Genomic DNA, 24176 nt, shown 5'->3' on the forward strand with positions numbered 1-24176 from the left:
CTTGATTAGGTACTTTCGGTTTGGTTTGATTTGGTTTTTTGAGACGGGGTTTATCTGTGTAATAGCCTGGGGTGACCTGGACTCGCTTTGTAGACCAGGCTGGCCTCAAACTCACAGCGATCCACCTGCCTTTGCCTCGAGTGCTGGGATTAAAAGTATGTGCCACCACCACCTGGCTGATTAGGTACTTTTTTTTTTCTTCAGAGTTTGGGTTCCCAGCACTCATGCAGGTATGGTGGTCTGTTAGTAACCCCATTACTGAGACACAGAGCCAAGGGGTGCCTAGAACAAGCTGGGTAGCGGCACTAGCTGAATCCAAAAGCTCTGGATTCAAATGAGAGACCCTGCCTCAGTATCTGAAGTAGAGAGTGATCAGAGAAGACACCTGATGCCAACCTCTGGCCCACATCCATGTGAACGAGCGCACACCAACACACACTGGAGCACACATGTACACACGCCTGAATGTTCAACGTCCAGAAAAAAAAAAGGTAGGGGGGAAGACGAAGCAATTTGATTTTCTACATATATCACACTAGTTATAGTGCTGGGTATGAGGTCCTTTTGGGTGCGTGGGTAAAAATGTGAAGTTTAATAAATTCAGATGTTAGCGCCGAGTGTTGAACCTGGCCCCTGAGTTTAAGTGACAACCCTGTATTGGAATTCAGGTGGACGGAGGAGTCACATGCATGAGAAAGAGAACCGGGTGGACCTCTGTTTTTCAAGCAAGCATCTTTCCAATTTGCACGTGTGACTAGGGACAGTTCGTACTCTTTTCTCCTTGGATGCCGGAGAGAAGGGTTACCATGGTAACCTGATCAAGCCCAAAAGCCTGGGTTCTGGTGATGCCCTATGTTTGCATTTGAGCAAGCAGGGGCCATTCCTGACTCTCCCTACCACCACTGTCCCTCTCCTATCCCTCCCCCCCCCCCCCCCCCCCCCACAACTCTTCACTTCCCAACATGTTAGCCTGAACAGGAGTTAACCTGCCCTTCTCCAGGCCCTGATGCCCACTGCCCTTCCTTGTGACCCGAACCATTCCCACTGCGTGTGGCTGACACAGAGTCCAGAAAGCAAACCTCACCCCAGGAATGGTGCTACCGTGTGAGAGTGTTTATTCTTTACAGGGGCTGCTCTGGAGTTGTGCCCTGGGTCTAGGGTCCGTGTAACTCACATCTCTTGCTGCTGCTGCTACTGCATGTCTTTATGTCTACCTTCTGGGCTTGCCTTCTGCTCTGCAGAGAGGTGTGTGCCCTTGGCGGTGAGAGGGAAGCCGGCAGCTGACTCACACACCAAAGGTCAGCACAGTGACCGGTGCCAGCTGCTCTCCACCCTGGGCCCTGGGCATGCACATCGTCTTGGACCTTTTAGACACTTGGGCTGACTTTATGCAGAACATTCTGGATTTATGAGTTAGACTTGGGCTTGAGTTTATTATTTTGTACTTTGGAGTCTTCCTTTAAAAAGGCCAGCGATAACAATAACACCCCTTGCCAGCTCTGCTACCGTCAGCCTCGCCTCACTTTCCTCCAGGATGGAGAGAGTATTGGAGGGTGGTTGTCGTTTGTTGTTGCTGCTGTTATTGTGACAAATGGCAGACTTGGAAAGCTCTGGGTTTTAAAGAGGCCTGGTCACACCTGGACTCTCACCCTGTTCTCATCTGTAGCCTTTCTGTCCTCGCTTCCACCACCGCTGTGGTTTCCAACCTTGTAATTTACAGTATTAGGGGTACTTGGAGTTGTGGGGCTTCCGAGGTGAGTGGGCCATGGTCTGTTTATTCTGTCACCAATGTTTGGGGTTCCTGATTGCCACTGACTATTTGGCTTTGAATGTTGGAGGCTGCTGGGTGCTACAGTGACCCCAAGTCTTTGCCAGGCAGAGTGTGCATTAGCCCCAAGCGTGTGAAAATGTTCAGACTGGTACTATTGACACAGTGGTTTTCCAGTAGGGAGTTGTGTTCAGTAGAACACAGCTGGATACAGTCTGGGTTGTCCCAACTGGGTAGGGGTTACTGTGTCATCAGTGGACAGAAGCCAGGGCTGCTCCCAAGGCAGTTCTGTCACCTTACCTGCAGCCTCCAAACACAGAGGTGTCCTGTGGACAGTGGCATGGCAGCAGAGAAATCCCACTTTAACACCAGGCTTTATTGGGCAACTAAGGAATAACTAAGATGCATGGAGACATCTTATCTACAACAACAACAACAACCACAACAACAACCACCAGTTTTCAAATGTGGAAATGTGTGCCCCCCCTCCACCCCCTGCTATTGTGTATATTTAAGAAAATTTAGTGTTTTACTGAATATTCTCGTTATTACTGCGTTTTGTTTGATTGCTTGTTTGTTTTATTTTAAGACAGGGTCTTACAACCCAGGCTGGACTCAGAGTTGCTATTTAGTTGAGGATAGCCTTGAACTCTCGATCTTCTTTCCTCTACATCCCGAGTCCTGGGATCCCGAGTGTGCACCACCATGCCCAGCTGCGTTCTGAGTGCACAAATCTGCTTCTTCTAGGCTGTATTTTGCTTTAGTATAAGCAAGAATACAAAGTGTTGTTGTTGTTGTTGTTGTTGTTTTGAAGGGGAGGGAGGGCAGCAATGAAGCCCCATTTTCATTTCTCACAAATTTACTTCCTGCTTATCTATCATTGTTCTTAAAAAAGCAATGACCCAACCCCAAATTATCTTGCAGCCCCAGATGACTAAAGCTGACCCCACCCCTAGGGCGCAGTGTCAGTGCTGCGAGATGCTCAAGCACAAGGGCCTGGCTTGAAGCCCAACACCTAGTGAAGAGCGGGTGGGGTTTGAGAGATGGAGCCAGGCCCTGGAGCTCGCCGGCCAGCCAGCCTAGCCAAGTGGTGAGTCCAGGTCCCTGGGAGAGACTCTCTCTCAAAAGACTGAGGTGGACAGCTGCTGAGGAATGGAGTCCAGGGCTGACCTGTGGCTTCCACACTCACGTGCAGACACATGCGCGTGCACACTCATGCACACACAAATGAAAACAAATAAATCAAAATTGAAGACTACTTTCGTGCTGTCTCGTGGGATTTTCATTTCGCTTTGTAAATCCATTCTTAAAAGGATGCCCATGGACAGCACATCATCAGCCTCCTGGCCCTTCCAAGACACTTCTGGAGGAAGTAGATGAAAGGTGTAAATTAAGAAAAGCAAGTGTTTGTGGCTTCCACCTTAACCTTCTGTTCCGTTAAATGGCTCTGTTGAAGAGGGCTGTCAAGGCGCTTGAAAACTTGGGAAAATCTAAGCAAGCTATGCCTATGAGTCACCCTTGGGAGCCCGGCTGTTTGATGTGAAAATTATCTGGGCACATCTAATGGGGAGCATTTTCACCCCAGAGATAGCTACTGAAGGGGTGACTCTCCCCCTTCCCTTCTTGTAAAGCTAAATTGTTTAATCTCGATTTCATACCGCCCAGAAGCGTTCAATGAACTATCTGTCATTTTCAATGTCTTTTGTTTAGCTACCCTCTCTGCACGTGGCAACCAAACACGTCTCTAGACACTCTGGAAGAGTCAGCGATCCGTCCTTCCCTGACATGGAGGACCAAGAAACCTAGACCTTCCTATCACGCCCAGCCTTCCTGATGTCCTCAGAGCCTAGCCAGCAGGGCAGAAACACATGTCCCGCCCCCCACTTCCTCTCTGTGTGTGTCTACCTGTGCTTCCTGTAAAATGGGAAGAGTAATCCTGGTCGGAGCTGCGCACACATTTCCAGTAAAATGTGCTCAGAGTGAAATAGAAAGCACTCGCGCACGGAGATAAGATAATGGGCAATTAAGTTAATTTAAACCCCAGTGTTAACGCTGGTCAGTTTATTCATACACCGCAGAGGTTACCCATTTGAGGCAGAGTGTTTAAGGGTTTTGGTGTATTTATGGGGCTGTTTAACTAATCTCACCACAATGTTGTAGGTCCCTCCTGACCAAAACTCTCCCCCATAAGATGCTGTCCGTCACCCGCAGCTGCTGTTCGTCCTTGTCCCCTGTCTCTAGACAACGGTCATTCTTTTCTCTTCCTGTAAAGCTTCTAAGTCTTCACTTACCCATGGAAGTTATGCAATCTGTGGTCCTCCGTGACTGGCTTCTTTCAATTGGCTTGATGCTTTCAAGACCCACGTATTATCCACTGTGTCAGCACTGCACCCATTATCTGAGTGAGTAATATTCCCTTGTACAGATAGATCATATTTTACTTATGGTAAACTTTAAAATTAAAAAACCTACACCTAAGCTCATGTTTGTTTTTCAAAACTTTAAAGGATATTGGGGAACAAAAATGTCCAAATCCATGAGGGGCCTGTGTATTTCAGGAATGGCAGAGGCTGTCTAGAAGCAAACGCTGGTTGGAGCAAGGAGGCATCAACATTCACAGTGTTTGAAGAATCAAGGCCTGCGGTCTGTGAAGCAGTAACTGTTTCCGGTTGGGTTTTCTGTGGTCTGACTGAAGATTAAGTTGTTATGTCCAGTGACTGGAGCATGCCCCTGATAAAGCCATCTCTCTTGGCCCGTGTTCTCTGCTGGTAATCCTTGCCTACCTGCTAGTCAGTCAGCTGGCAGCCAACAGTCTGAGGAGATGAGTTTCTGTCTAACCTGGGGAAGATTTCTTTCTGGTTATTGTTTAGAACCTGCTGAAGGGTTGAAAGGGGCTGATTGGCTGAAGGCAGGCTTTCTCCTTCGGCTGATTGGCTGAAGGCAGGCTTTCTATTTCGGTTGATTGGCTGAAGGCAGGCTTTCTCCTTCGGTTGATTGGCTGAAGGCAGGCTTTCTCCTTCAGCTGATTGGCTGAGGGCAGGGTTTCTCCTTTGGTTGACTGGCTAAAGGCAGGGTTTCTCTGCTCAGGATGGAGTCTGCCTCAGTCAGGTGCTCTGATGGCTACCCTCTATGTTTCTGGCATTCTGTTCTACTATTAGTATATTGTGTGTATGTGTTACACATGTGATGCTGGCTTCATTTTACAAAGCAGGGATGTGGTGGTGCACACCTTTAATCCCAGCACTCAAGGCAGAGGCAGACAGATCTCTGTGAGTTTGTGATCAGCCAGGTCTACATATCAAGTTGTAGGCCAAGCAGAGGTACATACTGAGATCCTGTCTCATTAGCAAAACAACCCCACCCCACCCCACCCCACCCCCAAAATAAAAAGGTGATAGAGGGCTTGACCAGCATGTACCAGGCCTCATACCACACAAGCCAGGTATGGTAGAATAGACCTATAATCTTAGCATTTGGAAGGTAGAGGCAGGAAGTCAAGCCTGTAAGGTCTTACTCAGTTTGAGCCTGGGATCCATAAGACTGCCTCAAAACAGCAATAACAACAATAAGATAGATAGGACATTGATCTTTCTACACACACACACACACACACACGGGGGGGGGGGAGAGACTTACCAATAAAGATACACGTGTTGATTATAAGGTAGCCCAAGGCTTGGGCTCTACATATCCTTTTGTGGCAGAATTCATACCCCTTCTTTCCAACAAATCTCATAGTACAGAGAAAAGAAATTTTTATAAAAGCAGCTGAATGAGGCTGGGTCTAATCTGAGCATACAAACCCTGCTTTTTGGCCACAACACCATCGCCTAGGCTCAGTCCACTCTGGACACCCTCCCTCTGCCTCTAAGTTCCCCAGCATAGGCTCATGGGTAATAATGGCAAGTGGCCACATTAGCAATAGTGTCCCAGCACTGCCTTTCCCCGCCCCCCAAAAAACCAACAGGGCCATTTTAGGTGACAAGTATCATTTTGTAGCCAGGACTGCTAACGGATGGAGCTGGCAAGGCTTTCTTCAGATGTTCTCATATGGCCCCATTTGTATAAGACATTGTCATTCAAGACCAATCCTGTTGCTGGGGGGCATTGCTTTTCTGAATATATCTGTCTTCAGAGTCTTCTGTCCCAATTCCTCCTTATCTTGAGATAACTTAAAAAATTTCAGTTTGCTATGTTTCATGCAACCAACTTAATGTTTCTGGCATTCTCAACCACTATGGTTTGTTTTCATAAACATCTAGGGGATTTAAATATCATTTTCTCAGAAGTAGACCATTGTTTGAGCAACTATTCAGCTAATAGACCACAAAGAGCCCCTGGGGAAGCATATTAGAGGAAAGTGGTACATTATTACCTAATGCTAATACTTGGTTAGGAGACGGGGAAAGGAGAACCCATATTTGGGGTTCCCATGGCTAACAATGAAGACATTTCCAAGATGATTTCCAGGGTCCTTCTGGAAGTCTGTCACTTGCATTTTAAAGCACTTGCTTTCTGTTGATAGAGTAGAAGGGGTTGTTTATCAATGCTGGCACGTTTAGCAAGGTTGTCTAAATGTCCTTACTGTAAACGGGATTCCCCAGTCTGCCCAGGCTCTGTCCTCCACTTCTCAATTCCATTTTAGGTAGATTAATCTCCCTTTATTGGGAACATAGTCTTTAAAGAGATTTCCCAGCAGACAGTACAGATGCTGAGGAGGGACTGGAGCCCGAGGGTGAGGCATGAGTGTGACCTCCTCGGACATGCTCTCACAGGAGCCATTTGCTTACCTGGAGAGGCTATGCTGCTAAGAACAGGGACACTAGGTTTCATATGGGAATGAGGGCTATGGAAGAGGTAGAGAGAGGCCTCCCTTCCCATCCGCTTGAGATCTCACGGAGCCCTGCACTGTCGTAGAGAGCAGAGAGGAAGGCTGCATTGGTGTCCACCAAGGTCTGGGGGGTGAGCCTTGGTATTCCGGCTGGGCCTCTTAAAACATCATTTGTTGATTTTTACATGTTCTTCTTAAGTCTGGCCAAAGGTATGGCTCCCACTCCAGCTTGCTACCTTTTATACCATGAAGCCCTTGATCTCCAGGGTTAGAGGTAATTTGATGGTAGTAGTGATGAAAGAGTGAAAACATCCCTTTACTCAAAATGACTTCAATAACTCTCCCTCTTTTCCTAACCATCCCAGGCTCATAAACATACCTATTTTGTACTGACATTTTCTTCCTGGTGTATGGTAAAATAGTAAATAAAATATATCATGTTTCCAACTTCTCAGTATTTAATAGCAAGATTTATTTTCCAAAGGTAGGGTGGGGAAAACAAGTGGTCAAAACTTTGTTTTAGCCAGGAACGACCATGGGGAAGATGCCATCAGCTCACATTCTTGCTGTCTTCCCTGTCTGGGTAGACACTTATGGAGCAAACCCAATCTTCATCCATGTTGCTTTTTTTTTTTCCCCTCCTGAATGCGGGCGGCTAGCTGCTGTCAGGTAGATACTTATCTAATGACAGTGGCCAGAGAGAAGCAGGTATATGGTTTTGGGGCTTGTGAGTCAGCAGCCTCACTGGCAGGGCACAGTGACATGGAGGTTGCCATCTGTTCCTGTGTGAAGCTGAGGAGGAGTACAGAGTGCTGGCATCACTAAGTGTGAAGACAACTAGGCCGCCACACTTCTGCATTCGGCCCCTTCAGACCCTTACCTCCTCCCTATGTTGGGGCATGTGGCGGTCCAGGTGGGCATTGTTTCCGCACCCCTTGACCTTAGGGATGGTCACTCCATGCCAGTTAATGCCAATTCTGAGTAGGGTGCTTGAGTGACAGGATATGTGCACTTAAGGAGGGACAAGCAATGTGTGTGTGTCCTGGACCTTTGACTGCCCTGACTCTGAGATTTCCTTCTCTGTGATTCTGTCCTGCCTGACATGCAGTCATGTACACGGACAAGTGTGTAGCCATCCACCCAAACACACATTTTTGGGAAATTATTGATGGAAAAATGTTGCATGGCATGGTGCCTGGGTTTAAGGATGAACTGGACTTCTTTTTAATGTCAAAAAATGGTAGCTAGCCTAGAGGCTGGATTTTATAGTTGCTTTGCCTCCACTGAAAGCTGTTGGACATATTTCAAATGTAATTAGTTCCCATCAAAGGTGCCTCACCTTCCAAGGTGAGAATTGTTGGTGGTGCTTAAAGTTAGATCAACGTGGCCCATGAAGACCTTCTGGTTCTCTCCAAGGTGTTATTTATGTGTATGTGGGTTGTTTGTTTGCCTGGATGGCTGCTATCTTGTTTCCTTTGGCCGTGTATGTGTGTGTGTGTGTGTGTGTGTGTGTGTGTGTGTTTGTGTGTGTGTGTGTTTGTGTGTGTGTGTGTGTGTACAACAAATGAGAATCCCTCCCACTATCTTGTGCTACTTTGTTTTTATAAACTGGCCCTTCTTAGTGTCTCTGTCAAATGGTTTCTTTAACCATTTAAGGACGTAGCATTTTGGTGGGGAGAACCCTGGTCTACTGGTTTTTTTTTTTAAATGTGGGTTTCAGTTTTAGTTTCTCTCCCCACCTCTACACCACAGCTATATAGGGATCTGCAAAACAATCGAAAGACGATATTTGATTAGTGATTCATTCCATAATCAAAATCTGATCTCCCTTAGAGACCTGTGCTCATTGCTGGTTGGGGTGGTCTTGCCCAACCTACAGTGAGGGAGGAAACCTCAGAACTCAACTGCATTTATTAGGGTTCTACAGAGACATAGCCAAATGCATGAAGTGTAGGGACGTAGAAAGATGTCGGAAATTGGCCCCCATGCCTGGTGTACAGGATGTTTAGGAGACTTGAGCATCATTCTAGTTTAGTCAAAGAACCAAAGGAGACGCTATCATGTCCTTCTGAAATCTGATATCTCTATACTTAGGAAGAAATCGTGTTTGGCCATGCTCAAAGGCAATTAATTAGGCCAGAGGGATTCTTTCCCTTACCCAGGGTTCATTTTCTGGCTTATGCATGCCTTCATCTATGACTGAGGATGCCTTCCCATTATTAGGGAAGACAATGTACTTTAGCATCTAGATTTTATTTTTTAGTCTCATTTTAGTTTTCTTGTGTCGGGCATTGAACTGAGGCTTTGAACATATGTTATATATCCATTGAGCTGTATGCCAAGCCAAGAATAATGTTTGAACAAATACTGGACGCCTTGTGCTACAGTCCAACAAACATGTAAAATGGATAAAGACATAGAACTAATAGAAGGTGCATGCAGCCATATACAAGAGAAAGAGGAGGTTCTTATAAGGAACTGGCTTACACAGTTATGAAGGCTCTGTCTTTTCTGGAGTCAAAAGTCTTTTTTTTTTTTTTTTTTGCAGTCTGGTAGATTGATTTGGAGTACCAGTAGTGATCAGCAGTTGGCCAATTTCACTCTGATTTTATTTTATGCAAAGTATTTCTGAATGTTTTAGTATTTGTAGGCCTGGTTTTGTTTTGTTTTTCATTGTTTTCTAACTTTCTTCCCTGTGCTTCCCGTGTGTGTGTGTGTGTGTGTGTGTGTGTGTGTGTGTGTGTGTGTGTGTGTTTCCTCATCAAGTAGTTTATATATTTTAACTCACTTGATCTTTCTATCACATGACTTTGAATATCACCCAGCATCTTATGGAAAGATCGTAAGGGCACAAGGCAGCACGATAGTGGGATATGCAAATACGCTGGACCTTGTGGGTGGCATTCTTCGATTCTCTTTCCTGCAGCTGTGTACAGATCTGGCTAACATGCCATGTTGTTAGGTGTTAGGCAACTAGTCCAACATCTCCTCCAGCCTGCCTTCTATGTCAGCTATAGCCCCATAATTCCATCCTCCTTCTCCTCCAGAAACCCCCACCCCCCCGCTTCCAGCAGCCTTTCCAAACACTAGGGCCACTGCCAAAGATATGTGGCCACCACTTCCCAGATCCACATTTTCAGGTTGGTCAGGGTTGCGGTGGCTTCGATGGGGGTTCCAGAGGAGAGCAGAAGAGCAGAGAGCTCTGCCTGGTGGGGATAGAAGAAGTCTCAAGTGCCACTCCAACCCCATGGCAGAAAGAGGAAGCTCACTTTTCTACAGAGTATTCTTCTTTCTCTTCCATGCCACACTTAATGACGGACGGTTCCTGAGCTCAGTCTGATGACCAGAGCATTCTAGTCCCAATAACTTCCTTTGTCTTCATCCCTAGTGCAACCTTGCCTGAGAAAATGAATGCACAGGTCACCAACTGCAAAGTCCAGGAGAAGGAGATGGGCCATGTGGCTGGATCCAGGGTCCGGTGCTTTAACACTGTTTCCCAGGAGCTCTTTGCTCTGCTGTCCTTTAAGTGGACTTCATCACATAGAAGCCTATTCAAGTCCAGAGAGATCTTACCTTTGCCACTTAATGCTGTGACCTTGATTTTGAGTGGGCATCCATGGTAAGAGGTCGCAGTATGCTGGGTGGTTATTTGCCGAGCGAACCTGTCCACGCTGTGCACACAATGTGCTCTACCTGGGCTAATGGCCTCATAGAGTCAGGTTGGTGTCTTCTGCATGACTTAAGATTTACTAGAAAAGCCAGCAGCTCCTGCTCCATCGTTCTGAGCACCCGCTTGAGCTTTGTGGGCCCCGGCTACACAGCCCCTCGCTTCCCTTATATCTGCGCATACGTCCAAAGTTTTCATAAGACTTCTATGTCCTAAAACTCTTAAGGGGTTTATACGTTATTCTATTCTATGAAACTATCAGAAATGAATATCTTAAGGACATTAAAATAAAGGGAAAAGTTAGGTAAGCCTTAGATAAAGTGGGGTAAAGAGAACCCTGCAAGTTCAAAGCTGTTGGCTCATCAAAGAGAAGGATTCTGACCGTGAAACTGGGCTCTGAGGTTCCCTGGCTCCTAAGCATGGAAGAAAAGAGATCTAGGGTTAGGTGTGTGCGTGCGTGTGTGCGTGCGTGTGTGCGTGCGTGCGTGCGTGTGTGTGTGTGTGTGTGTGATGACGCAGGCCCTGTAAGAGGGTATGTGGCCAGGAAGCACCTACAGAAGGTAAGAGAGACAATGGATTTAAAGGCAGCCTTGCTCATTGGGTAGCTCTGTTACTTCTTTTCCACGCTCCCTTCTCCAGCCACTTGCCCCCAGGAGTCTTGTTTCTTGTGGTTGTTGCTTTGTTAGCCAACATAGCAAGAAGATAAGCTTTCAGCCCTCACACTGCTGTACTCCTCCCAGAAACAACTGGTGAGCTCACAGTGCTCCCCTCAGGTGAGTCAGTGCCCTAGACCCAGCTAGATGCAGTCACCTCCACTGTACAGCCGGCTGGTCTTAGAGACAGGCTCACACATCTTGTGACACATCCAGTTTACCAGTGAGTGCTGTGGGGGCCCTGCTCCATGATAGCAAGCCGGTGCTCTTGCTGCCGCTTGGCTGCCTTTCCTGGACAGGTCCTCAGCCTCCAGCAGTTGGCTCCGTCACCTGGGAGGCTCTGTTTGCCTGTGAATGGTTTAAAAACCCAACGGCAACCCAGAGTAGATGGAAGGATGGTGTTTTGATGGTTGTGTAGGCTGCTCAAGAGTTGTGGCTCCCATCTTCCCTTTGTTTTTATTGATTTATCTTCCAGAGATAGGTGTAGTCATTTGGGGTGGGCGAGTTTACTCAGTCCATCTTTTGCATGAACATAAAAGATACAGTCACCCTCTTTCTTCTCTCGCATCCTCCTGTGCTGGTGATACATATAGCTCAGTGGCAGAGCTCTTGCTTAGCATGCACAAGACCCTGGGTTCAATCCCCAGGAGCACCACAGAACCGACAGACAACTTGAAAAAGTTGGAACGTCATTTGTCCTTCGATGTAGCCCACTTTGTGCCTTTGGATTATTCTTCACACCCCTAAATTCTAACACTAAAGTTATCTACCCTGTAAATGGAGCTTCAGCAGACGTCTACTGGGGCATGTAGGTCTACACAGCGGCCGTTCGCTGGAGTTGACTAAACACAGTTCTTATTGTACCATTTACCAGCTGTGTGACCTTGGGCAGGCTCCTTAACGTCTCTGAGTCAGTTTTCTCCTCTGTGAAGCAGGCGGAACACTCTTACTTCATGTGGTGGTTGCAAGAGTTAACAGGGCAGTCAGCTAAGCCCTTTCTAGGGCCCTGGATGGAGAAGGCAGTCCCTACCCTCCAGCTTTTGGGACCCGACACCCGTTAAGCAGACTCTCCTTCTGCACTGTTCCTGAACACATGGGTGTGGGCTACCTGATCCATAGAGGGGTTCCTGGGTGGTGCTATTGTGGCTTCTGTCCAATGACTGTGGTCTACGAGAACAAAGGACTGTTAACACAGAAGCCTCAACAGCTCAAAGAGTTTGGGAAGTCATATATGTGTATGTCTCTGTGAGGTACAAATGCCAGCAATGCCATGAGCTCATCTTAGTAGAAGCCTCAGTAAGGTAAGTGGAGAGAAGGCCCAAGCTGGCTGGTTGCTTAGAGGCAGGAGCAACTTGGTTCATCAGGGGAATGGCTGGGGATGGTGGGGAGGACGTCATGGGAAGGCTGCATGAGGGAGCTGTGTTTGAGGTCGTCCTTCAGGGAACCCAGCTGCATGGCCGGGAGGTGTGGACAATTCTGGGTGACTCGGCCCTCTCTCTCCAAGCCTCACTCTGTTCCCCTTTCTTCCTGGCAGCAGAGCCCCCTCCCTTGCTGCACTCAGGGCCATGCCTGTCCGCACTTCTACTCCCCCCCAGACTTCACTGTCAGCCCGCAAGTCTCCAGGGATGCGAAAAGCAGCCACTCCTTACAAAAGGTTGGGGAGCCCTGGTGTCTGGAGGTAGGTCTTGGAGCAGAATGGTGGTATGAGACAAGCCGGCTCTTAAATGAAGCCACCCATCCAAAGTTTACCTCTCATGAGGGCAGGGCCCATGCATCCACCTCCATGCCTGAATTCTCCTCGGGTCACTTTCATTTCAGGCACCATGATGTCTGGCCGTGTTGACCACTGATAGGGAAATCATAGCCATAAAATCACAGCTTTACAAGAAGAGGGTGGAGCTGGTGCTGCAGTGAATGCGTGATGCCCAGCTGGCTTGTAAAGGCCACATGAGCCAGCGTCACACACAAGAATGCACATCACTCTCCTAACTTGAACCTACAAAGTAATTTCCTGGGCTCTTTATGACTCCTTCTGGAAAGGGAAGTTATCACTTCAACTTTGCCATTGCTACTAGCAATTAGCAGTCTATAGTATAGATTTTCTTTTCGAAGTCAGGGTGCTGAGAAATGCCTCCCACCCCCACAAGATGCCTGACTAACAGAGGCAGGCACAACCCAATGACTCTTCCCACAGATGTTGTTCTCCAAGGACAGGAAGCATTGTTAATTTCCTTTAAATAATTCAATGCAGTGTCAATACCCCACACGACTCCACGCTCCAGAGTGACAGCTCTCTTCAAATTAGCAGTCCTAAGAATAAAGAACATCCAGAACATTCTTTTATCTTCGGGAAAGCAAACATCAATGGAGACTTTTTGAAAAAAAAAAAAAAAATTAAAGTAACTCTTAGATTTAGATAGAAGATGATGTTTTGGCTTTCATGAATATTCACAAGCCAATTAGCAGAGTCTTTTTATTTATTTATTTTTTTAAGCCAATAGTTGTGTCCCTACTAGGTGCTGAGTGTGTGCTGCGTGCTAGCGGATGGATGCTGGGTCAGGAAGCGGGATCCTCTAGTCGGCCGAAGGAGCACCTGGAGAGAGATGGAGCATGCACGCACATTCCCTCTAGAGGGAGACTGTGGAAGAGACCCTGTTTAAACCCCTGTTCTGCTTCAGGAGACAGCTGTTTAGGAGAACCAGAGAAAGGTGGAGAAGACATGTAGAAGGCATGTCATGCCGGGGCTTCGGATGACCTGTTGGTCATCTCATTTTTGATAAATTTCTTTAGCCATTCACGTTCACAAACTTTAAAAGCATCAGCATTTGGGATTGTGCGTGACGTGGCTGTGTGCTTTGTAAAGCCAAGGGATGCTTTTCCGTGTTGTAGCCTGTGTTGGTAAGATCCTAGAGTGGTGCCCTTTGGAATGCGCATGGTCTAACGGTTACCCTCTATCCAAGTGGTGCTGAAACCCATGTCTCTCTGGGGTGTTTCGGCTCTCTTGCCTCTGATGTGCCTGTGACTGGGCCATGCTTACACTATGACTACCTGAGGTGTGTGTGTGTGTGTGTGTGTGTGTGTGTGTGTGTGTGTGTGTGTGTAGCTGCTTTCAGCATGGCAGGGCACTGAAGCCTCCACTCTGCAGTGGCTGTGACCTGGTGAGAGCTTTTCTTAGCAGATCCTGTCTGACCAACTTTTCCAGAGCATAGCAGCTCATTCTGACAGTGGAGGATAAGGTCTGGCAGATAAGGCTAGCCCATCAGTCTAGCAAGATAAGGCTGGTCCATCAGGCCCGGCACAAGGTAACTTGTTAACCTTTGGTCAGAGTTGAGACATGGATAAAGGAGGAGTAGGTGCCTATTTGATATGAGGAAACGGAAACAGAAAGATTGGGTCTCTTCCTTATAGCTCATGATTTGTAGGAGCTGATTAGAACCTTGTCCCCAGGGACCTTGAACATTTTTTCTCTCCCAGGGAGGACTAAAAAGCCACACTTCCAGATGAAGAATAAGCCATGGATTGTGACTAGGCCAAACACAAAGATGTTGTGTGTGAGCAAGTTACCACACTGCTCAGTGCCCCTATTCCATGGGCTGTACAGAAAGCCAGCGCATTGTTGGAGAGCTGGTGCATTCAACCAAGCTATCCCAGGCAGGGTTCTTGGGAGATCCCACATGGCCGAGCATCATTTTGATGGGCCAGTCACTGATGGTCTGCTCATCTCTGTGTGCTGCACACTTTCTTTTTATCCTGTATGGAAAACTGTGCTTAACACTGCTAGTACTTGCTACTTCAGGAATTTTGGTGGAGTGTGAAAATTCCAACCTGTGGTGTGAGCATGCTAGAAATGGCTCTGGGGAATGAGGTGACTGGCAGTCAGCAAGCAGTAAGCCCTGAGTCTGTCACCTCTGCTGGCAAGACTCTCGTTCCTCCTTGATTCAATGCTTGGATGTGTGAAAAGCCTGGTAATGGAATCCTGGCCAGGCTTGCTCCTCCGGGTACCCAGGGAGATCCTTTGACATTTCACAGGGACTTCCTGCAGTCTGAGCACTACTGTAAAGGACCATACTACTGAATTAACTCTTTGGACCCCAACAGCAACCTTAAGAGGCAGGCACTGGGTACGCCCATTCTTTAAAAGGAGGTAACTGAGCCCTGGCTCCGTGGAGCTAGAGAGTGGGAACCATAAAACACTCCTAATGACGGGCAAACTGTTGTTTGTGGTCCTGTGTGCCACCCTGCTTTCTTGGGAGCTGGGGAGATGCTTTTGATTCTGAAGTGCCCCGCTTAGGGGATCTTCCATATCAGTCCTATTGTTCCTTCCCTCCTCTTCCTTGTTACTGGGTTTAGGTCTGAACCTTCGTTATCTCTTCCTCTAGGGAATTCAGTAGATAGACTGGTTGAGTAAATATGACTAAGAAAGTCAATACCCACCTGGGCAGGCATGAGTCACTTCTTTCTAGTTAGCTAGTCACGTACATCTTAAGGCTGGCCACACAGAGCCCTGCATCACGGCTGTTAACAGGATGAATGGTGACAATAATTGGGTGTGACACAGCACAACAGCCTTCAGATAAGAGGGCTCTCCTGTGCGTGCTTCCTCACCGCCACTGAAATACTTGCAAACACACTTCCTACATAGTTCTTTCTCAGAACCCTTCTCTCGTTTCTCATTTCCTTCCTCTTTGGGGGCTCTAGAAACTTTCTAGTTACTGCCTGGGGGCTAGTAAGACGGTACACTCACTCTGTCTCTTCAGCTCTTGTTTTTGGTTGACCTGCCCTTTGGGTAGCATTGAGCCTGTTTTGATTTCTTTCTTTCTTTTTTTTTTTTTTAATGTGTTCTCAGAAAGGGCCAAATTAGGGGTGTCCTTTACTCACCAGCCTCCCAACCTACAAGTGTAAGGGGGAAGACACTTGGGCTCCGAATGCAAAGCCAGCCATGGAGACAGGGAGTTGACCAGTGTGGAGAGAGGAAATGAAACTCTTTGTAGGTTTATTAGACCACATCCTATAAGTCTGTGGCTTCTTATATGTCTGATTTCTAAAAAGCATGGCAGCACAGCCTGCTTTAGTTTCACTTGCTCGTCATTTAAAACAAATATAGATATCACTTCATTTTTCTAGTTCTTTGGTTTTTACCTATATATGGAAAAATGAATGTTTACACACAGTATATATTAGAAAGGATGGTGTGTGTGTGTGTGTGTGTGTGTGTGTGTGTGTGTGTGTGTGTGTGTGTGTAAATCTTTATGTTATAACTCCAGGTTCATATTTGGATGAACTTCCAGTGACCTGAAGCTGAGCTTCAGAAGTCATAGGTAGGCTCATGCTGTTGTGACTCTAAGTGTCATGCAGGGAGGACTTTTACCTTCTAGCTGTTCATTCTAGAGGTAGGGGTTACTTGTTATTGCTCCCAAGCAAACAAGGCTCTTCTCCACATCTCAGTAGTGTACATGGCAGAAGTGCATGTTGGAAGGACTGGAGATTCTGCCCCATCCCATGTGTATGAGCCATGGCTTCCTTGTACAACCCAGAATCCGTCTATACAAAAGTTGGCCAGCAACCCGCCTCCTCCTATCCATGTGTGCTCGCAGGGCATAGACTCTTTTTCTTTCTTTCTTTCTTTTTTTTTCCGGGGGTGGGGGGGTGGTTTCGAGACAGGGTTTCTCTGTGTGACCTTGGCTGTCCTGGAGTCCCTTTGTAGACCAGGCTGGCCTCGAACTCACAGCGATCTGCCTGCCTCTGCCTCCCAAGTGCTGGGATTAAAGGTGTGCACCACCACCGCCTGGCTCTTGACCATGGTCTTCTAGGGTAAACGAGTGCATGGTTCTCTGCCAAGTGCTCTGAAGTCCCACCCGGCATGGCTCATGGCTCAGTGGGGCTGCCTCCCTGGGTACGGGTGCACGGTGCATCCCATGCCACCAATGTTCCACATCCTCTGTCGCGTGTTTTCTGTTACTCCTTAGAATAAAATTGATGTCACTTATAGACACTGTGAGCCGGTCTATGGGGTACGTAGCCCCAGCTGTGTGGGATGGTCATCTTCGGAATTCTCCTGCGGCAGACAGCTGGTTCTCTTGTGTTCCGTGAGGTTTTGGAGGGCTGTTGCTTGTGCCAGCAGGACAGATTTTGGCTCTAACTCAGTGGCTGCCTCTGTTTCCCCTTCTTTGCTATTGACATTTCTGCACATTCCTGACATGGGTTATTAATACATAAGACTCAGGCCCTCTAGGTGACAGCTTGCTCCCTTTTTTATAATTCTGTGAGGTGACGGATTGGTTTCTCACGGGCTGGGATGCATGGAGAGGGTGTAACTCACCTTTAAGGTCCTCCATTCCTTGTAGGCCCCTGGAGTACAAACAGCACCAGGGTGGTGTGGAGGGGATGCTTCACAGCGGCCCCAGCAGTGCCTGCCAGTCAGTCTCCCCTGCTCTCCTGCTCCCCCCTCCCCTTTCCGTTGCTTCTTATGGTGTGGCTATCTGGTTCTGAGTCCTTTCCTGTTATCTGTCTCTTTAGTGAAGCCACAAGAGTAGAGACTTTGGACTTGGATACTGAGGGAGACCATCCCTACTCTGGAATGAGGCTTTCTTTTCTATTAAGGGTGAGCAGTGGTGAGAGCAGAGTGAAAGCTCTCCCTTGTCACACCTCCTCCTCTCCCTGTGTCCTATGAACCTCATTTGAAAGGCATTTATTGTCTCAGCTACTAGTTTAGTAAGAGCCTATAAAAGACGAGTGGTCATCCCCTGTCCTTCACACAGGCCTTCTGCTTCTTCTGCCGTGAATCCGAAAGGCCATTTCAAGCCTGTTTCCTTGTGTTTAAAAATCAAGTGTGTGTGTGTGTGTGTGTGTGTGTGTGTGTGTGTGTGTGTGTGTGTGTGCCTGCCCGTTGGTGCATGTGTGCACTTACATGTGTATGAATAATCCAGAAGTCATTCTTGGGTGTCTTTCTTAGTTGCTTGCCACCTTATTTTTTAAGGGTCTCTCACTGAACCTGGCACTTACTGGTTGGTTTAGACTGTCTGGGCAGTGAGTATCAGGAAATCTGCCCATCCCACCTCCCTCCTGCTGGGATTACGGGTGTGGATACAGTGCTGGACGTTTATAGGTATGCTGAAGATTTTAATTCAAGCCTTCATGCTTGCGCCTCAAGTGTTTTGCTGACTGAGCCATTCCCCCCCACCCCCCCGCCCCACCCCTATAGTTCCTCGATTTGTTTTCAGTTTAGCAGTGTGCTAGAAGCCACATGTCCCTTGATGAAGTCAGGTTTGAGTTCTGGTGACCCTGTTCTGACCCACCTCTGGCCTCCTTTACTTGGGCTGAAAATGGCTTTTGTACAGCCAAAGTTTGTAATTCTGTTAAAACACCCTTAGGTGTGTCTTGTCCGTCCACACATCTGTCCCTATGTTTGTGTCACACAGAGTATGACTGCTCTCAGCCTCCATGGCCACTGCCACTAGAAAGCAAAGCCTTTCTCAGAGTTTTTTGTTTGTTTGTTTGTTTGTGATCAGAAAGTTTCTGTTTAAAAAAAAAAAAAAAGCCAGTTCCTTCCAGAATGGAAGGACAGTGGGGAAAGAAGAGATGAGATTCAAGGGAAGCAGGAAGAACCTGCGGTGACCGAAGGGCATGCTTGTCTATTCTACTCACTTCTCCACCATGCTCCCACTCAGGCTGGCAGACTGTGTGGGCCCCACATGAAACCCTGTCCTTGGTGCTGGCGGCTTGGTGCTGAGAGAACCAGATTTGGTAGGAGATGCAGGGTATGCTCAGGTGTGCTTGGGAGGCATCCAGCCACTGTGTTTTCAATCTCTGCTCTGCCCACCAGGTTCCTGAAAGGAAGGCCTGTGTTTATCTGGGGCTTGTGTGATAGGTGAGAGGTCTCTATGTCCCCTGAACAAGGAAGCCCCTGACTAGAAAGTAGAATAAACGCGTAGCCATCTGTAGGGAAGCTCAGGTGTATGGCTGTCTCCTGGACAAGGTTGTTTCTTCATGTCACTTTCCTGAGAAGCCCCCAGAAAGGCGGGCCCCTTTGTGGGATGGCCCTAAGAGGAAGGTGAACCACTTCCTGTCCTTCCTTTCTCTAGGCAGGGGTGCAGTGTCTGGGAAGAGGCTTGAGACTCTTAGGATGTAGGATATGTTTGTACCCAAGAAGAATGGGACCCTTCCGTCCTCCCTCCTCCGCTTTGGCCCTGCTGTGTTGGAACAGCAAAATGTCCTCAAATCAGGTTCCCTGGGTCCTCCTTCCTGTGGCCTGCCCTGCTTGGGCGCCTGCAACTGTCATCCTCTCATCTCTACTCACTACACATGCACACTTGGTATAAAGTTGTGAGGCAAAGTTTCCTTTGAGATGTGTGATTAGGAAATTATTACATATACAGTAAGATTGACTTTTATTTACTTATTTTGGTTTACAGCTATGAGTTTTCATATAAGTTCCTATTATTGTCCCCCAACTCATGACCAGGACATAGTCCGTGTCTCCTTATTAGACAACCCTTTATGGGTACAGGTGATATGGGCTTTGTCTTTAAGAAGTTCCCCGTGTGTGTGTGTGTGTGTGTGTGTTTGTGTGTGTGCGTTCCCATGCGTGTGTACATGTGTTCTAATGCATGTGGACTGAACAGCCAGCCTTGGGCATTTAGTATCATTTTAGTCTCCCTCGTTTTTCTTTTCTTAAAAGGTGTGCTCACGGCTGGAACCCCTGCGTGAGGCTGGCCGGGTTACCCTTGCGCTCCCCTCCGCCACAATCACAAGTGTGCACCACCACGTTTGGCTTTTTGACGTGGGTTTTGGGGAATCAAACTTGGGTCTTAATGCTTGCAGGGCTCTGTGCACTCAGCCGTTTACCACCTCAAGCTTTTATTTCGTAGGAGTGTTGATTGAGCGTGCTCCTTTTCCTCAAAAGCTCATTTTTAACTTCTGATGTCAGTGTCTGCCCTGTCCCATCTCTAGACCTTCCTGGACACAGAGAACCCCTGCTGTGTCTCTTGGCTTCTTGGTTATCAATGCATGCCCGCTGGCCTTTACTGCTTTTCGTTATGAGATGTTCTTGCCTGAACACTACAGTGTTTTGGGTCACCTTGTGGATGTAGGAGAATTCAAGCTAATGATGATGGTGGCGTTAGTGAGGACAATGTGCTGTTCCTATCCACAGAGGCAGCAGGGTGAAATGAAACGATCGTTGGAGCATTCTGTGTTGAATTATCTGTTATTTTGCTCCTGCTGTAGATGACCAAGGTTTGGGCATGGCGTCTTAAGTGAAGATGGACCACAGTCTGTAGATTTCTTGGCCTGACCCTGGCTCTCTTAGGCCACCTCACTTGTCCCTTCAGCAAGATGAAAGGAAGGACTGGGAGACTGGTGACCTGCAGATGCTTACAGTGTTGGTGCGTCCCCACCCAGGTTCTCCGACAAGCCGATTCGTGCCTGGGGAAGCTTAGCTGTTGCCTCCTCGGCCATCTAGAGGTTACGCTAAGGCAGAAGTGGAAGGCAGGGGGGAGCCCATCTGCACGGCTATCCTCCTCTTGGAAGTGATGAGAAGTGACCTGAAAAGTCCTCGGCTCCGAGTGTCACACTCGAGTGAACTGAAGATGATGCATTTGGCTAGGGAAGGTAACAGCAATCGCACACATGTAAATGCTTGTGCAATCTAATTCCTGCCTTTGTAATTACCTGGAGACCAGCCATTGCAGCCGACTGAGAAGCACGAGCAGTGACCCAGGCAGGAAGCAGAGACTGGAGGGGAGAAGGAAGGCATCCAGAACAGGCTGTAGCTTTTCTGCCTCTAAAAACCCCCTTCAGAAGCAGGGAAAGGCACATGGACCACAGTCTGTGCATGCCGGACAACTTTCTCGTCCCAGCTTGTGGCTTCTAATGGGGAGGATGGGTACTGAGGAGCAAAGCAAAGGTAGCCAGGTTCTGTAGGGGAAGAAGACCTTTCAGATGCAAGAGAGGACAGCACTTAAGAAAATAAATTCTCACACACACACACACACACACACACACACACACACACACACAGTGGGTGTCTAGCGAGCAATGAGTCCATCAGCCAGAGGCACACCTTTAGCTCCTGACTGGGCTGTTGCAGGCTCGGTAGGAAGCCGGCTGTGGCATCAGTTCAGTTCTGCTTCTCACCTGTCTGGAGAGCAGGGCGCAGGATGGCCAGCAATGCTCTGAGCGAGGTCGCCATTTGTCTGATTAATAGTGGAGTATTGGAAATGTGATGCCATTTCTACAAACACCTACAAGAGAAGCCCCACTGCCCCCATTTGTGTGACAGATAACATGTTAGAGCATCATAGAAAGATAAAAGCACTAAATATTTGCTTTAGAAAAATTCAGCAAAGAATCCTCTCATCCTCCCAGCTGAAAGGTGCTGGGCTTCGGATTTCATTGACAAAAATGGCTGGCTGCAGTTGAAGTCGCTGCCACCCTCTGGGCATTATTGGCAAGTCGGAGTAAGGAGTGGACCATGGTCACTAGAGGTTTATACTGGTCTTCTGGGGGTGGTGGTGGAGGAATAGGACCACAGAGCTATAATCCCAGCTCCAGGTCAGCCGCAGGAAAGTAAACAAGCCTTGCTTCCTCGATTCTTCTGGTTGGATAGTTTCTTAGTGGATTTTTCTTTTCATAAAAAGCAACCACATGTTACTTGGAGTTACTAATAAAGGCCTGAAGTTGTATGCAATTTATGTAGGTGAGGTGGGCATCCACTTAAGATGCCCCTGCCTCAGCTCCCGAATGCTGGGAGTGCAGGTGTGCGCCACCCTGCTTGCTGGAATAAGATTATAATTCAAATCAAGCAGGCCCTTTGTGAAAGGACACACATTACCCTTAATAGGAGAGTATGTGGTGCTGGCCCCTGGCTGCGGCTGGTCGCATTGAGAGTTAGCCTCAACCTTGCCAGTGGCTGGCAGAGTCCACCAAGTGCACCTCACAGAGCCTGTTTAACGCTAAATCTCTCTATCTATGAAGCCAGGAAGCTCCTGCTCCCACCACGCTTTGTGAAGAGAGTTGAGCAGGCAGATGATGTGTGTGGAAACCAGCTGATATCTCAGCTTCTCAGCTTCTTGGAGGCTCAGGTGAAAGGACTACTTGAACTCAAAGAGCTCAGGAGCATCAGGAACAAAATAAGACCCCCATCTCTTCAACCCCTAAATAGCTCCCCATAATCACTGTGCTCTTTTCATACATGCCCTTGCTTCTTCCTTCAGCTCTGCCAGACACAAATATTCTCCCCTGACCTCGTGTATGAATAAGACAGTGGATAACATTTCCTGAGTGCCTACTCTATATCCCAGATTTTGTTTTAAAGTCCCGTTCTGTAGAATTCCCGCTTGATCCTCCCACCCAGTAGCAACCGTTTATTTTAATAAGAAGGAAGCTAACACAATTTTATTTATTTATTTATTTATTTAGTGATTTGTCCACGGTTCCATTGAGAGCAATTCTTAGGGCCTAAGGAGTCAAAGCCTGGGGCTTCAGATGTTTTCCAAGACAGGGTACCCGCATCCCTTCTGCCCTGTGGCATGCTGCAGAAGAAGCTCAGAGCAGAACCACACATGCTCTCCAGACGTTCTGGCCCAGGCCAGTTGGGACAGGAGGTTGGGCGAGCAGTCCCTATGCCGGAAGTTGTGGCTTCTGAGTCTCTCAACAATTGGCAACATGGAGTTTTGTTTTGTTTTGTGTGTGTGGTTTTGTTTTTTAAGTAATTAGAAACAGTTTGACTCTTGTTACCACCCACAGTAAAAAAAATTGCTTGGCTCCCACAAATTAAGAGAAAAAGGGGGGCGCTGGGTGGGATGATTAAAATGGGGCTTAAGGCTGAAAGTGTTTTGGAGGGAGCGCTTTGGGCATGTAAATGCCAGGGCATGGGGGGGCCTTGGTCTCTAACTCCTTTTTGGCCTGGGCTAGGTTCTCGTGGTTGCTCATGAAGGAAGGGAATCTAGTGCCCAAGATGGCTTTGGGAGGGCACTTATATTTTCTGTATTTATTAATGGTATGTCTTTTGTGTGGGCGTGAGCGTTCAGAGCTCAAAGCCCATATTTGCACAGTGTGTGGTCCTTCTAGGGCTGCGTTCCAGTCCTCATGATGGTGGCCAATGAGGACAAGGAAGAGGAAGATCTGGTCTTGGCACCGCCACAACTTGTCCCATCATATGGACCAAGTCACTGAGGAAAGGCCTAGGCAAACTTCTGTGTTCTCAACTCCTTAGGACTGGGCCTTATGATCGCCCCACCCCCACCTCACGCCACCGATCATAGATCAACTTGGGAGGGGGGTGTGTCTGTGCACATCCATGGCTCCAAGAGGGTGGCCGGAGTCTGAGGTGAATCCGTGCTATCCGCTGGACAGCCTCTGTCCACACCTTCTCTTTGCCCCTCTAAATGTTCACATGGGCAGAGGGATGCTTGGTGACTTCCTCATCCCCCTGCAAGTGGAGGAACATCCCACTGGAGGGTGCTGTGCTCCCTGTACCACTCTGAGTCATGTTGCTTTGATTCCAATCTGTGATGACTCCTGTGGGGTGGCCTCTTCATGCCATCCTGACTTGTTTAAGTTTATGCTTTGTTGGCAAGCAATTTTTTGATGCTATTCTTCTCATAGCCAGAGGCCAACATCCCTTGTGGAGCAATGCCTGCACTTAATTGTTTTCATCTGGATACCAGGGAGGGTATCAAGAAACAAGCAAGAGTAGGGCTGGGTGGGAGATGGGGGAGGGTCTTAGACACCACTCACTGCATCTCCCAGCCTCTTGTTTCTTCTTGTTTCCTTTTGGGTCACTATATTAGGAACGATTTCCTTCCCCACCCCCCACTCCCACCCAGATCCCTCAGAGAGTGAGTGTTGTGTTCCATGGTGCTGCATACTAACTGTACAGCTGAGGGTCAGAGGACACAGTGCCCTGGTGGCTATTCAGATGGTTTACAAATACACATGCCAAACTTGCTCTTGAGTGTCTCCGGAACATCAGACTTCTTCCCCTGGCTGCTCCTGAGACTGAGCGTCCACCTATCTGGTTTGTAACCTTGGGTGACTGTATTCTGCCCTCCTGGCTGGCTGGGGAGCTATTTGAACTTGGCAAATGGTGAGTAAAAGCTCAGTGGAAGGCATGGGGACACGAGGCACTTGTAGGCCGTCAAACCCTGCATGTCTAGGCTAGACCTCCTCCTCCTCGGTGTAGGTGTGAGTCTGGAAATTAATAAAATATTCACATGACAGAGCTTGTTAATCGCCAAGGAATGTATGTGACAGGGA

The 24176-nt window shown here is 47.8% G+C and overlaps 1 protein-coding gene across 31 annotated transcripts in view; it reads left to right on the forward strand.

Moving 5' to 3' along the window:
• Tcf7l2 (transcription factor 7 like 2) overlaps window positions 1-24176 on the forward strand; it is a 189393-nt gene that overhangs the window by 108682 nt on the left and 56535 nt on the right. For 10 of the 31 annotated variants that reach the window (XM_051146799.1, XM_051146802.1, XM_051146801.1 and 7 more), the window contains one exon: window positions 12457-12597. The exons of the other annotated variants lie outside the window; for them this stretch is intronic. In XM_051146799.1, coding sequence (XP_051002756.1) covers window positions 12457-12597 — 141 coding nt within the window. The remainder of the gene's footprint in view (window positions 1-12456; window positions 12598-24176) is intronic. 31 annotated transcript variants of the gene reach the window in all.

The sequence above is a fragment of the Acomys russatus genome, chromosome 5 (assembly GCF_903995435.1).
Source record: "Acomys russatus chromosome 5, mAcoRus1.1, whole genome shotgun sequence".
NCBI classification, from domain to species: Eukaryota; Metazoa; Chordata; class Mammalia; order Rodentia; family Muridae; genus Acomys; species Acomys russatus.